We start from the raw sequence: 15,460 nt of genomic DNA on the forward strand, positions 1-15,460 counted from the left end.
ACTCTGAGGCCACAGGGTTGCTGTGTATGAGGACAGTGAGGCAGGTAATGCTCATTTCAAGGCTGAGACCCCAGGGGAATGCCTGATCTCTCCCCAGGCAGCAGAGAGAAGGTCTGTGAGCTTTCTAATTCCCAATCCAATCCCCAGTTCCTCTACCCTGCTCTTCCCTCGGTGCTAGGAGCTCCTTTTTGGAGTATGTACAAAGACAAGCACAGAAATGTCCTTCTGCTCCAGGGCAGGGTCAGACCTGCTCCCCGTCTCCTCCCCTCCATGCTCCTGTGCTGCAGCTGGCCCTGGTGCCAGGAAAGCTCTGCTGCTTCCTTTCTGCCCTCGGCTGCTCATCTCATTCCCTGTCTAGTCCCAGCAGGAGAATCTGTGCAGCTGGGAAGTGGATTGGATGAGGAGGCTGACCCACAGCAGAGCAGAATGTTTTTCCCTGGTGCTGAATGGATCCAGGGCCATTTTGTCTGACACAGGAATTTTCCTTTGGTGGCTCACAGTGCTCACTTCCACCAAAAGCGATAATGGCAACAGTAAGGGTAAATTTGGGGAAAAAAAAAGTCTTATGCCATTTAGTCTTTTTTCTTCAGGTTAATTTTCTTAGTTTGCCATGCTTCTAAACAGGACAATCCACCCCAGTGGATTTCTGCCTGGCAATACAGAGGACACTTCTCATGGCTTTCAGCAACAAAGAAAAACCTGCCTGCTTGCCATGCATAGCTGAGGGTTGTCTAGAGTCAAAATTACTTATTTAAAATATATAGGTCACTCACTTACTGTCAGAGGCCTGCTATTTATTTTCTGTCTGCTCGACTATTCAAAAATATTTGGGGCTTTTTTTCATTCTTTCTTTTTCTTTCTTGCTTCCTTTCGTTCTTTCTCCTCTTGATATATTTTGGAAGTCTCCCCTTTGCCTTTGCTGTCTTGAAAGTAAAAGAACAACCACGTCTAATCTTTACTTTGTTACTGTCCTGGCTGTTGACACAATTTGGCGGGGGAAGAAAAAAAGGGGGAAAACAGAGACAACAGCCACGTCCCTGATTCTGTTTTTCCATCGAAAAGCCCCAGTTACCCTAAGACAATGTTCGGCCTCAAAGGCGAGCCCTGGTGTTGCTGAGGTGAGCTTACCTCCGGAGGAGCAGGGCACCGCATCCATACCAGTGGGCAAAGGGGCGGCCGAAGGCGTGTCCAGCATTTGGCGATTGTTTTTTGGTTTTTTTTTAATTGTTGCTGTTATTACTTATTTATTTTGCCATCTCTGCCGATGGAGCGGCGGGAGGGAAGGGAAGGGAAGGGAAGGGAAGGGAAGGGAAGGGAAGGGAAGGGAAGGGAAGGGAAGGGAAGGGAAGGGAAGGGAAGGGAAGGGAAGGGAAGGGAAGGGAAGGGAAGGGAAGGGAAGGGAAGGGAAGGGAAGGGAAGGGATCCTGGCGGGACTGTGACCCGGCAGAGCCGAGCTCGGTATGGGGAGGCTGTGCCGCCCTTGGGAAATGCAGCAGCGCTCGCTCCCTCCCTCGCCCGCTGCCCGGGGGGGTGAAGAGCGAGGCAGCGGGAGGAGCCGTGTGTCTGTGTGTGTGTCTGTGTGTGTGTCTGTGTGCGTGTCTGTGTGCGAGCAGCGCCGTGGCCGCCGCGTTTCCTGGTGCCTGCTCCCTGACCCCAGTGGCAGCCCCGCTCACTGCACCGCCCCGCCGCCGCAGCCCAGCCGAGCCCAGCCGAGCCCAGCCGAGCCCAGCGGAGCCAGCGCCGCCGCCGGAGCCGCCGGGGGTCGGGCGCAGGCTCTGCCCCGGCCGCGCCCCCGCAGCCCCATGGAGCGGCCCCGCTGAGCGCGTCCCCGAGCCGCCCGCAGCGGCAGCGGCAGCGGCGGAGGGAAGGTGAGCGGGGCACGGCGGGGCACGGCGCACAAAGCCGCGGGTTAGAGGTGCCGTGTCATGGGCGAGCGCGGGGGGGGGAGCGGGCGGCAGCTCCGGCGGCGAACAATACTGAGGATGGACGCGGGGCCGGCCGCGCTCCGCGCTCCGCGCCCGCCGGGTCGGGTCGGGTCGGGTCGCGCCGAGCCGGAGCGGCGCTGCCCGCAGCCCGGGGAGCCGGCACCGAGCGGGCTGCCGTGCCGAGCCGTGCCCTGCCGTGCCCAGGCCGTGCCCCGCTGCCCTGCCCCGCTGCCCGGGGGCCGAGGCCGGGAGGTGCCGAGGCTAGGCCGGGGAGCTTTGTGCTGGCCGGGGGCAGCCCGGGGGTGGCGGCGCGGAGGGGACGCGGGCGCGGGGGCGGAGGGGGGGACACGCCGCCGAAGTGAGGAGGGAAAGGCGCCTTGGTTCCGCGTTCCCCGGCGGAGTTTGCCCCCTGGCCGCTCCGCAACCTTGATCCCGGAGGCCTCAGACACTCTGAACCTTTGTGCGGGGGTCGGCGCCGGCGGAATAAAAAGCAGCGGCATCGCCCCGCCGGGCCGGCCCCGCCGCGCTGCCCGCGGCTGCTGCGGAGTTGATCGCATCCCTCCCCCGAGCATCCTCCTCCCTCCCCCCGGCCATCGGTCCGCGGCAGCGCGGGGCCGGGGGCGATGCGAACTTTGTGCGGCGCGGCACGTAGGGCAGGGCAGGGCAGGGCAGGGCAGGGCAGGGCGGCGATGCCCCGGTGCCGCGGGGCGGGGGGCGCGGGGCGGGGGCTGCGGCACCGGCACCGGGACGGGGCCGCGCCGGGGCCATTGGCCGCCCGGAGCCATCAATCAGCGGGGGAAGAGCCCGGAGCCAGGTACCGGGGGTCGGGGTACCGGGGGTCGGGGTCCGCATCTGCGCCGGGCTCGATGCCCGAGCCCGGAGTTGCCGGCCAAGTGCAGCTCAGCATCCCGGGGAGCGCCCGCGGATCCCCGCGGGGGAACAGCGCCGGCGTCGTGGATGTCGCGACAGGAGGTGTTGACACGGGGTTAACCCTTCCCAGCTTTTCCTTCAGCATTCTGTGCTGCAGCCCCAGCCCGGCTAGAGGCGAGTTTTTGAAATTCAGATGAGGAAGGCGTAAATATTTTATTTGGGGAAATGGGTTTTTCGCAGAGCTCGTGTCCGTGGCTCTCCGCGCAATGTAATGTTACACTGAAAATGACTTACCTGTGTTGATTTCCCGGCAGTTTCTCGACAGGGCGCCAGTGTCCAGGTTTACAATTAGCTGTGCCTGAGTTTGGGTCAGCCCTGTTTTCCCAAAAAGTGGTTTGTACCTGGAACACGGAGCAGATGTGTGCAGTGGCACATCTCCTGCCCTGCTGCCCGTACAAATAAATAGGCGCTGGGAAAGGATACAGCCTGTATCTGGGAAAACGCAACACGCTGGAAAGTCATCATTTCTGTTTTTAATGTAGTCATTCCTGCTTCAAACTGCCTCAAAAGGCGAGGAAGATATTACACGTTGTTTTACTTGATTGATGGGAAAATAATCCAACTTTTATTTTTTTGTACTCCTGTGTGTAACCTTCAAGTAGCGCTCATAGTTGGAGAAAGAAGAACGATAGCGATTTGAAGAAGACTTTTTTAAATTTTTTTTTTTTTTTTTTTAATCTTGGGCCTAAGATACGTTTGTTCTAAAGTTTTGTACTGTTCAGCTTCTTCTATTTTCTTCAGAGACGTTCACAGCAAAGAAGGTAATAATTAGATACTTCTAATAGTTGAGCTGTAGTACTCTGTGGAGCATTAAAGGGAAATTAAGAGAATTGATGCAGAAGCCAGCCTCAAATTATTATTTTTTTTTTTTTTTACCTCCGGTCTGGCATTTGTTGTTGAATTTAATTTTAAAAGGATGCTTTGTTCAGCTCAGTCTCAATTTTAGTAGAGATTTATTTTTAAGATTAAAGATTAGAACAATGGGAAGCAATTGCAGCTTATACACTTATAATCTTACTGAGAGTCAACTTGAAAGTGTTTAATACAGCTAGTTAAGTGTCCTCTTGTCATTTGTTTTATGCCAGTTAGTTGTAATTCCTTTCTGTAACATGGACTGTTACAAACATTGTAAAAAAATGCCTATTATCTTTATGTATAATTCATTCTCGTGAACAAATTAGATTTTTCTTCCATGAGTGAACTATAATATGAAATTTAATGTTTCGACCTTTCTTATGCTGGGTTGCTGAGAACAGTGTCATTTAGCTTTTCTGAAAGCCCAAGCATATTTTTGTTCTTGGTTTAACGCATTGTTTTATATTGCTGCTTTTAATTGCAGAGAAAAATAACATTACACATGTAGTTTTCACACTACTTCTTAATATATGCAGGCTCTAAAGTTCTTGCAGTGTAAAAGAAAAACTGTATGTTTTTTTTTCCTGGGAGCTCTGATGGCCAGCATTCTCATTAATGACAGTCATTTCTCTGGCATGAAGATGTTTTCATTTGTATTTACTTTTCAGCACAGGGCAATTATGCTGCTCTGTGTTGTGCACCCCTCCTAGTTTCTGTCTCAAAAGAACTGCAGCTCTTGGAACAGGACTGCAGTTTGAAGCAGGTGTTGTGTTTTACTGTTATGCAAAATAACACTAAAATATAATTGCAAAGGAAATTCAGGAAACAGCTGCAAACTTGGCGTGGCAACCACTACATTATGTGAGCAGTTGTTGCAGCATCTTACACCGCATCTAGCACAGCAAAGATTTGCTTATTTTTGCTGCTGAAACCTTGTTTCTCATGAGAGAGGTCCACTGGGTCTCACAGGGGAGGACCAGACCATAAACAGAGTTACAGTGCTGCACCATCTCTAGTGACAGTTTTTTAATTGGTGCTTTAACTTATAGTTTCGGTTTTTATATATATATATACTTTTTTCCTCCCAATGTTAAAAAAAAAAAAAAAAAAAAAAAAAAAAAAAGAAGGATAGACCCCAGTTACTGGAATGGAGGTTACAGAATGCCTTAACCCAACTAACATATGGAAGCCTACATAGGCCTGAGGTGGTAAAATAGTAAAATAAATGGCCTATAGCAGGCCATCTGCCATTGGCAGAGCGTTTTCATCATGCTTCATGCCAAACTGGAAATTAGGCTTTGTATTAAAAATATATTTTGAATACAAATCAAAGATTTCGAATGCTTAATGTTACACATGGCAAACACATTTCTCTCTGGGAGCTAGAGAAGCCCAGGAAAATTGCACTGGAAAAATATTGCTTGGTTGGATGCTTAGGGCTCAAGTCATTCTCTTCTCTTTCCCATCTCTTTGTCTTCCCTGTAAGCACCGATTTACTTCTGTAAAATTCACTCCAGATATGAAAAGTCCACTCTTGCATGTGGCAGCTAAAGGGAAGAATAGCAGTGGGTTGCCAGTGTGGTGATTTCATGTCAGTCCTTGCAGCCAGCACAGCGTGTCCCAGCTGAGGACCTGCCTCATAAACGGGGCTTTTAAAGAGGTGCTCGTCTCGAAAGTGTTCTTCGAGCATCAGCTGATCAGTTTGAACAGTCCCTCTGAGGGGAAGGCAGCTGAGGTATCCTCAGATTATCGACTGAAGAAATCGAAGCTCAGATTTTGCGCGAGAAACTCAGCAGAGCGTGTTTGGGAGGTTTCTGGATTTTGGGTTATGCTGATATTACATCCAGTCCTAACTCTAAATATGTTTAAGAGCACTCTGAAGAAGTGAAAGCCAGGGATGCAGAGAGAGGGAGAGCCTGTTTCTTTCATCTTATGCTGAAATATTTCTGTGTAAAATCGCGCTCGAGCCAGATAAATCCTTGCTGTGTGGTTACAGCGAATCCAAGCCAGTTTCAGCGCTAGTGAGCTCTAACACGGATATTTTGTTAACATTGCCTAGACACTCGCCTTTCTCCTTCACAGATACTTCCATTCAAAGGTTTTTGGGGCTACTTTTGCTGTGCAAGTGTAACACGTTCTTTACATCAGTTTCTTCTGTGTTTCTCAGTTGTTCTCTAAAGCTCCAGCAGCGCCTTGAAAACAAGCGTGCACATTTGTGGAAAGTCATTTGTCCTTCAGGAAGCTGGGTCCACTTGTGAGTTTTCGTGGTTGCAATTAACACAAGTTGTTATTTAAAACGAAGCGTATGGAATGGGGAGTATTTAACAGGAGCTTCCAACACAGATATTTCATTCCCCCCTTCCCCCACGCCCTGAAGATAAAGCCTTACTTTAAGCATTCATCCTTTGGATGTGTCTAATGATGATGGAGTTGGATGATGAGGTAATTAAAAAGGAAAAAAGTGAATAGTAATGCGTAGAGAGGGGTGATGGGTACACCACGAATACAGAAGAAGATCTCAGGTCTGAAATCGGGAGTGTGGAGTGTGTGTGTTCCCCTCTGGTGGCTCACAGCAGCCTGTGCTGCCCTTCTCTCCGGCAGAGGTCACGGAGTTGATGCGGAGCTGCCCGGAGCACAATGCCCTTCCCTGCCCCTGGCCTTGGCAAGTGGTGAGCCGCTCATGTCCATAAGGAGGAAGGATGGCTCATGGAATTCCCTCACAAGGCAAAGTTACCATCGCGGTGGATGAGTACAGCTCCAACCCAACGCAGGCGTTCACGCACTACAACATCAACCAGAGCCGCTTCCAGCCTCCACACGTGCACATGTGAGTATCCCTGACCTGCTGCTGCCTGAGACAGGGGCTTAAAAACGGGGACGTTTGCTTAGTTAGCCACGGGAGATAAGGGGCAGCATGGTTTTATCAGACCTGCGTGTCCGGGCTCCGTCCTCTCCGTGCAACTCGTGTTCTCAGGCTTGTCGCTTTACTGATCTCGCTTTAACTCGCCTGAGGGACCCATTGCTTTAAGGTTTAAGCTCCTTTCCCCCAGCGAAGTGGGCCTAATTGGGACTAATTGTCGCCCCATCAGTGAATCCTTTGTCCTCCTGGTTGCCAGTGGAACCTGTGCCGCCTTCCGTGTTCCACTTTCGGCACAAGAACTGCAGATCCTCCCTTTAAACAACAGCCAGACCATGGGAAATGGGAAATGGGAATGGGAAATGGGAAAGGGGAAAGGGGAGGCTGGAGGTTCCTCCTCTCACCTTGCTATTCCTGGATATTGTGGCACAAAGGGCTGGCACAAAAACTGCAAATCCTCCCTTTAAATAACACCCAGACCATGGGAAACTCACCTTGTTATTCCTGGATATTGTGGCACAGCCAAACCATGGGAAATGGGAGGCTGGAGGTTCCTCCTCTTACCTTGCTATTCCTGGATATTGTGGCACAAAAACTGCAAATCCTCCCTTTAAACAACAGCCAGACCATGGGAAATGGGAAATGGGAAAGGGGAAATGGGAAAGGGGAGGCTGGAGGTTCCTCCTCTCACCTTGCTGTTCCTGGATATTGTGGCACAATGGGCTGGCACAAAAACTGCAGATCGTCCCTTCAAATAACAGCCAGACCATGGGAAATGGGAGCTGGAGGTTCCTTCTCCCACCTTGCTATTCCTGGATATTGTGGCCCAATGGGCTGCTCGCTTAGCAAAGAGCTAAGTACCAGTTTCAACTCTGAATTCCCTTCCCATTGTTTAGTGGGGTTTGATCTTTATCGGTTATTTATGTGAAGGTTCTTTTTTTTCTGGCAGCATTAATAGACTGAAAAGCACGTGAAACTAAAACAAAGCCGACATCTCTTGACATCCTGCGGGCCATTGTTAGGCAGGATTTTGAACCATGTCCCACTGCTGAATTTGATAAGGATTTTGCATAATAAGGGGGAAAGTTGTATGGTACTTCGTTGCATTTTTGTTATGTAGAAGGCTGCCGGAAGAGTCACAATGTAGGAGTTCAGCACCTTCTAATAGGATTTCATGTGGTTACAATGTTCCTAAAGGCAACTTTGGGAAGGATGCTGAAGAGTGTGGTGCATTCACTTTTCAAGGTGAAAAACTTTCCACTAATTACATTTGATTTATTGCTACCATCATGACGTAACTTTGATTTTAGAAACATTTCCATGTCTTGATTCGCTTTTCTGACCTTTTGTCAGCAGATTTCTGTTGTGTGTTTTGCACTCCAGGCTGTGCTTCTGACTGACATGAAGTGCAAATCTTATTTAGAGAATGAATTCAAAGCAAACAAAAGAAAATCGGAAAGGAGTTTTAAAGAACCCTTTCCTATTGACATTGACCTCAGTGGGAGCTGAATTTAGGACTAAGTGTGGTGCTCAACGCTGTAAAAATTGTTCATGCTTTGTTTAAAAATCTCACAAACATACAGTCACTCCTCTAAGGGATAGTGTATCTCTTAAATGATACCAACTTGATGGATGTCTTGAAAGATATTTGTTTGGAAAATCTATGTAGCTGAAATAAAAAACTGAAACTTCAAAGCAAGGCGCAGTGACAATATTTTAAATAATTTTAAACTGAAATACTGCAACTTTCTTAAAATCAGAAGTTTGGTTTCAGCAGAGGGTGTGGCACACAAAAGGGAGATCTAAATTTTTAAAAGTTGGAAATGAATTAGTCTCAGATTCACAGTGGAAGCAGAAACAGCAATGTTCAGGTGAGTTCAGATATAGGTTTGGATAGCAAATGATTTTAGAAAAGCTGTTGAGAAAGGAAAGAGGGGATTCTACCAGGTGGGCAGAGGAAAGCAAGGAAGGGAGGATCTGAGTGTGCTGAGGGTTTGTGTGGTGTAAGAGCAGCAGAATTGTGCCTGGGGAGGGGAGGCTGGGCTATGTGGGAGCTTCAGATGGAGTCTCTATTTGTCTTCTTAATGTGCTGCAATGGAAGTTTTGTGTGTTCATCTGAGAGAGGTTGTCATCAAGTGAGAAATCTTAACAGAAAATTGGTAAAAGCAGTATTAACAAAGAAGCCATGATCTTTTTACCCTATTACATCTCTGTTAGTGCCACGTTGCTGCAGCTGCCAGGATTGATTTGATTTGGTTTTGCAGCCTGCTTTTCTTTGTTGCTGTCCCTTAAAGTAATGCCTGTGTGTGGTTTGTTGGTTTCATTTTGTTTGTTGTTTTTTTTTTTTTTTTTACCCTGAGAGGGAATTTGAAGAAGCTTTATTCTCTGGTGAAAAATTTATTTTGGAAATCCTGGGATGAAGAGAAATGAGTGAAGCAGCATGGGAGCTGAGTTTTGTGACATGTGTGAATAGCAGGACAACCTATTGCTGCATGCCATAAATCAGCAGCTGGCTGCAGGCTAAGGACAGTGCTCTTTGCTAAAGGAAATACTGTTTTTAGGAGTAATTCCTTTATGGATATGCATCCTTGTGTCCAAAGGTGAGCCTTTATAAGGCCTTGTATCCTTTGGGCCTGATTTCACACAGAGTGAAGGAGAATAAATCTGGTGAGCGAGGCACTGCTGGCAGTACTTTGCCTGTTCTCATGTCCTGGACTTTTCCTCACACTTTTATTTTGTGTTATTCATGTAGTTCCATCAGCTGGGATAGAGTTCTCTTCTCTTTATATGTATTTTTTACACCAGCACTCCTTAATTTGTTTAAGCATAGTGTCAGGTAGACAACAGTGAATTTATTACAGCTCCCTTTGCTTGGGCTGGCAGCAGCAGTTTTGTCAGTATAACTTTTTCAGTTTGTCCAGCCATTTAATTTCATTTTATTTCATTTCATTTCTCTGCAAATTAATGTTTGAACAGGCATTCTAAAGGCAGTTTTTGCTGCACAGTTGTTTTGCATAAAGGGATGCAATTTTAAATACTGTTTTGTCATCTTGAAGTGATGCTCCCACCCACAGGTTTCACTTACTTTCTGACTGTTATAAAGTGTCCAATTAATGTTTACTTTCAGTTAGTTTTAATTAGTTGCAGCATCTTAGTTCCCTGCTTGCAAAATAATAAATAACAACTATAATATGCTTTCCTGTGCTTCATGTTGATTATTGTTCTTTTGAAACTTCATACTTTCAATTTTCTTTTGTCAAGAATTGTGACTTACAGAGTAAAGTGCTTCTTGTTCCTCAGGTGTATGAGTGTGTGTTTGAGGGTTTTTTTTTGGTTTTTGCTTATTTGTTTGTTTTAAGCCTGTTTATACTTTTGAAATATTCTGTGTGAGGCTGCTAGCAGTGGTACCAACAATACTAGTGAGCAGCAATAGGATGCAGCCTGAAGACAAATTCAAATGAAAAACTACTTCCTTAGGTTTTAACCAGTCAGAAAAATCTTCCTATTTAGATACAACACCCATTTACTTGCAGGGAAAAAAAAAAAAAAAAAAAAAGAGAAGAGTGAAATAAACCTTGTGTATCTGTATGGAAAATTCCCCTTTGGACAGGGCTGTCTGCTGAGGATGAGGGAGTTTTGAGAAGATAAAATAGCTGCAGGCTGAGCCTTTTAGAGGAGTTCTTTAGGTTTCCTCTGGCCTCACCAGCATGGCTTGGTGCCTTCTTTTTAGGGTGGTTTGAATGCATGTTAACACTTTGTTATGGTTTAAATTCAATAGTAGGGGAGCATGAAAAATAGAAGTTTTGCCAGAGCAAAAGTCCCCTAAATAAGTTTATTCATACCTGGAGATACATTTTTCAGTCTGTGACTATATAATTTTACTGCTTTTTTTTGTACTAGAGCAATCCCTCATGTGAATATTCTTATTTTAAAACAAAGAGTATAAGCAGAGTTTTATATTGGTAGAAGTATGTGTCTGGTTGAATAAAGTACAGAAATATCTGTGTGCAAATGTGTAAATAATAATAATAATAATAATAATAATAATAATAATAATAATAATAATAATAATAATAATAATAGCAATGCTATTTGATCATAGAAGGAAAAACTTCCAACTGTGATGAAACCTTACATTGTTAGGACTCAGAGTAACAGTGATGGAGAGGATCTTGTTTGTTTTTTGTTTTTGTTTTGTTTTTCCTTGGGGAAACCATCCTGCATTTAACAGGCTTTATAAACTCCCACTGAGATTAGTAGGAAATCATCCATTGATTTGCACTATTCTGAATTTTTGTTTCATGGAAGGTGTGTGATATTTAGCAGGAGGGGAAAAGAGATGGCATTAGCAAAATATGAACTCATTTGACATTTACAGAAAAGTGTGGAGCTGGTACATTTAATATTATTGGCTGAGAGAATAAGAGATTTACCTTGTGTGCCTTGTGTGACTGGGCAGTTGTTTCAGCTGCTCCTGATGTGACAGTGTTGTAGCTTTGCTGGAAATTATTGCTCTGGCCATTAATAACAGTCAATATTTTTATTTTTATGTTTTTAACAAAAGCATACACAGCTTTTGACCACACATTTTTACTTATTTATCCAAACAAACAAATCACTATTGTCATTAAAAAAATTAATTGTCATTGGTTCTTAATTGTCATTAAGAAAACTTTCTGACTGGTGCCTGTGAGTGGAGATCTCTGCAATCTTACTGGTTTTACATTGTTCAAAGTTTCTTGTGCAAAAATCTAAGCAACATGGAAGTTCTAAACTTAAATTTTATATGTAAAATAAAAATTTTTGAAGCAGCTACATTTATTTGGGATGCTGGAGTGTGGAGCATACTAAAAGTGTTCATGCAGTGGTGATGTAAGGCCCAGGAATTCTGTTATTAAAATTCAAATTTAGGCCCTTTGTGTTTATGCACTGCAGTCATCATATGCTAAGCACTCTTGAAAAATGGATTAAATTTCTGACCTTTCTTTTTGTGATTAGAAAAAGGAGTAATACCAACCTCCCTTTAAAAAAAATGGCCTGGCACCCTTGGAAGGGCAATGCTGTTCAAGTGCCAATATTATTATTGTTATTGTTGTTTTTGTTCTTGTTGTTTTTATGAAGGTAGGACAGGTTTAAAATAATTTTTTGGCCACCACTGCTGATTGGTTTTAATTTTTTTTGTTGAGCTCCTTCCAGTGCTCTCTCTCTTGGTGTAGCCTTACCATGGAGGGTCACAGGGGCACAGGGAGCTGGCACTGTGCTTGTGGATAGAAGGAAAGGGACATTTGTTCAGCTTCCATACAAACTGATGAGTATTTTCATTGGAGAGTCATCCTGGCTGCTGTTGGTAATCCCTGAGAGGGAGGAAAAATGTTTTTGTGTGTTGGTGTTGTATTATGCTGTATTAATCATGCAGAGAAGCCTTCAGGTAACAAACACTTTATCTGTAAGGTCCCATCTCAGTAGCTATAAAAGGATTATAAAAGGAAATTTTCCTGACATTACCTCATAGTGTTATCTGTGGGGTTCATTTAGTCATACTGACCTGCACTTCCATGTTTATGCACAACACACAAATGTGTTCTCACCTGTGATGGGATCTGACCAGGAATGTTTCTTGCATGGCTCCTGCCACAGTACCTTGTGCTGGAGGGATGCTGCTCACCAAGGAAGCTCTTTGCTGTGAAGTAGTTTGACAAAAAAATGGATATATGTTGCAATCAGGACGTTTTACTGTCACTGGAAACTTAATTCCTTTTTTTTAAAGTATCAGGGCAGTAGGGGTGTTGTTGTGGAAGCAGCAGATTCTTGCTTTTATTTAGTACTTGAAGGGTGAGATAAAATCTGTCCTGTGAAACAACTTCTAGTTGTCCAAACAGAGGGTTAATAACTAAATTTGAGGCCCCAACTTTTGCTGATGCTTTTCTCCTAGTGGCAGGATGGTTTTCCCTGACAGCAGTGATGATGGAGCCTGTGACACATGGCTCTTCCAAGGAAAGTGCTGCATCTTACTCTTCTCTTTTACAAACCCTTGTTGGATTTTTTTTTTTTTTGTTGGACAAATAAGCAGAAGGAAAGCCCTGTAAGCAATGTGAGTTTAGATATTTATATGTTAAATTATTATATACACCTTCCTTATGTTTGATGCAAGACTGTTTCAGATGTAATCAAGTATTGGTCATGGACATTGTTTGTTTTTTTTTTTTTTTTTGCACTCAGTGTTGGCATGGTAATTTTTTGAGTTTACATTTCTGATCATGATCTCCCAGAGGTGGCATAACTTTGGAGCCAGTTGCCTAACATTGGTATCCATGGAAAAATTCAGAAATGGAGGGCTAGTGTGTCTCCTCTCCAAGGAACACTTGAACAGTTTGGTTTGAATTCTGCTATATGCCATATGCCATTGAGAAAATAAATGCTTTTAGGCACAGCAGAAGTGCAGTGGGGCAGGGACATGCCTTTAAAACTTGCATCTCTCCTAATTCACACCAGCTTTCCCCAAGCCCCTGGAGTGGATTTTCCAGCAAGCTGTGAGTTTTGGTCCTTGGTGCAATGACTTCTTGTTTGCAGTGGTTTGGATCACACTTGGCACGTGCAGCTGCAGTTTTATGGATTTCACTGAGGCTGTTTCTGCTTGCAGAGGGCCTGATAGTGGCTCTCAGGTCTTTTCTGTAAAGTGAATATGCAGAGCAGTGCAAAAGGGGCTGCCTGCATCTGTGCATGCACATATTTCACAGCAGGGATTTCAGAAGATACAAACTTGTTTGATTGGATTTGGAAATTCAAGTCTCATTTACTTTCAGTTATGATGTGGGACATTAAGGTTGCAGTTTTTAGATGGTGTGTTGTAGAGAGCAAGTTTTGTGTTACTGTGTGGTTGGTTGTAATTAGGAGGAAGCTGAATTATGGATTTGTTTAGGTTGGATTATCAACTCCAGCCATTAATCTAGCACTGCCAGGCCTGCCACAATATAAAACAATATGTTAACTGCTAGAGATATTAAAAAAAAAGTCCAGGAAATTAGGATCACATAAAATAAAACAGCACATGTGTGCATTTAAAACAGTGAAGTCAAACTAATTCTGTTCTGTGGTAAATGAGACTACACTCCATTTAATGGTTTTTATTTTGCTGCTTTTTTCAAACAAAAAGCTAGGGTAGGACAATCTTGCACCCAGTAACATTCCTGGAGCAGCACCAAGTGTTTGGAGCAGAAAAGGGCAAGTCTGGATTCCAAACAATAAAGTTTAGGTACCTGGCATTGCAGTAATTTTATTTATCTCCTGAAGAGTTGGCCATAAACTTGGTCACAACCTCGATAAACCTGGAGATTTCTCCCAGCCCTGGAGCTGAGTGTATCCTGCAGGGTGTCCAAAAGTGCTGCTGAAGCTTTCAGAGTGGGGCAGGGAGGATTCAGCTCACAAAACCCAAATAGGACCCAAAAATTTGGGTCCTCTTCCCAACTGCTGGGTCCTGTTTAATTTCTGCTGCCAGCAGAGTTCACCTGTGTGCTCTCCTCTGACAGAGCCATGCTTACCCTTGTTTTCATGCCCTATTTTATAATGGGCATATTTTCTAAATTTAAATCATTATGCTGGGGGGAGTGACAAATAAGAGCCCAGCTGTCTCCTGTTTTTACTGAAAGATTATTTAAATAACTGCACTGTCTTTTGAGCTTTGTTTTTGTCACAGGTCGTGGGTTTCATTTTCCCCCTCTTCCTTGCACCCTGGCTGACTTTAGGGCTACAGAGGATTCTGCTGGATGTTGACAGGGAAAAAAACAGCAGCAGAGGCTTCCTTGCAGCAGTCTCCACTTGCTGGGCATTAACTTCTATCCAGCACATTAGGCTTAAAAGCACAGAGCCATTAAGTGCAGCCCTGCCTTCCCAGGAGGGCAGCAGATGGAGGGAGGCTGGGGGAGGGAGGGAAGGAGGAAGGAGTGTGCTGGAGGGACCTGATCTGATGGATTTGTACAGCCAGGGAACTTGCTGTTTACCACCTTTACAATTTCCCTGGGATGAGGAATGGGGGTGTAGTGGCTGTGGGTGTGAAGGTCAGCACATTACCCCTGAGTGTTTGGTTATTGCATCAGTTTCTGGGGAGGAAAAGGTGCTAGCCCAGTAGATCTTCCCTTCTGCTCCTTTTATATAGGAGCACAAAGGAAAAAGTCATTACTTTTTAATTACTGCAGCCTTCTTTGTTTCTTAGAGCACGTTCACTTTTGGCCAGCAGTGAGCATTAACAGTGGGTTATTTGCTTTCCTGTGAATGGTGAAGTAGTAGTTTTGGGGAAAGTAACATCCAGAATTAAAATTTCATGTCATCCAGCTTATTTAATAAATAGGAGCCTTGTCCTGTTCTTGTAAAATGCAGTGATTGGTGGCATCATTATTGCTTCCAGTGAGAGAGGACCAGCCACTTAAAAATACCTGATTAAGTGGCTCCCTCAATTTTAAGCAACAATCCTTTCAAGGACTTATTTTCTCTGCTTGTTAGCAATGTACATATGATCATTGATGGATATTAAGGAAGAGGGAAATTTTGTCTTTGTGGTGTGTTTATTTTGTAAATTTAAAGTAATCCAGGCATTCACTCTTCCTCTTGGTGGAAAGCAGTGAATAAATTAAAATTAAATAAGCACACAATTATGTATGAAAAAAAAATATATATATAATAATAACCTGGGTGGAATCTTTTAATTACTTGAAAGCTTTTATATATAATTGTTTCATTTTGATTACATCTCTCTTGATATTAGTTTGATTTTCCATCATCTTGTTTGCTAAACAGGGTTGTTTTCAGCTTTGACAGGAAGAAGAATTGGCAAGAAGAATTAATTCTGTTCTGCTCCCAGTACTGTTCTGTGCCTTTAAAGTTTCCACTTACATCCCCT

At 44.6% G+C, this 15,460-nt stretch overlaps 1 protein-coding gene across 1 annotated transcript in view; it reads left to right on the forward strand.

Moving 5' to 3' along the window:
- The first annotated feature begins 1,593 nt into the window (after positions 1-1,593).
- The window catches only part of MPPED2 (metallophosphoesterase domain containing 2), a 90,829-nt gene continuing 76,962 nt past the window's right edge, over positions 1,594-15,460 (forward strand). The window contains exons 1-2 of the mRNA XM_056491885.1: positions 1,594-1,868; positions 6,312-6,537. Coding sequence (XP_056347860.1) covers positions 6,410-6,537 — 128 coding nt within the window. The 5' untranslated portion in view covers positions 1,594-1,868; positions 6,312-6,409. The remainder of the gene's footprint in view (positions 1,869-6,311; positions 6,538-15,460) is intronic.

This window comes from Oenanthe melanoleuca, chromosome 5, assembly GCF_029582105.1.
Source record: "Oenanthe melanoleuca isolate GR-GAL-2019-014 chromosome 5, OMel1.0, whole genome shotgun sequence".
Taxonomy (NCBI): domain Eukaryota; kingdom Metazoa; phylum Chordata; class Aves; order Passeriformes; family Muscicapidae; genus Oenanthe; species Oenanthe melanoleuca.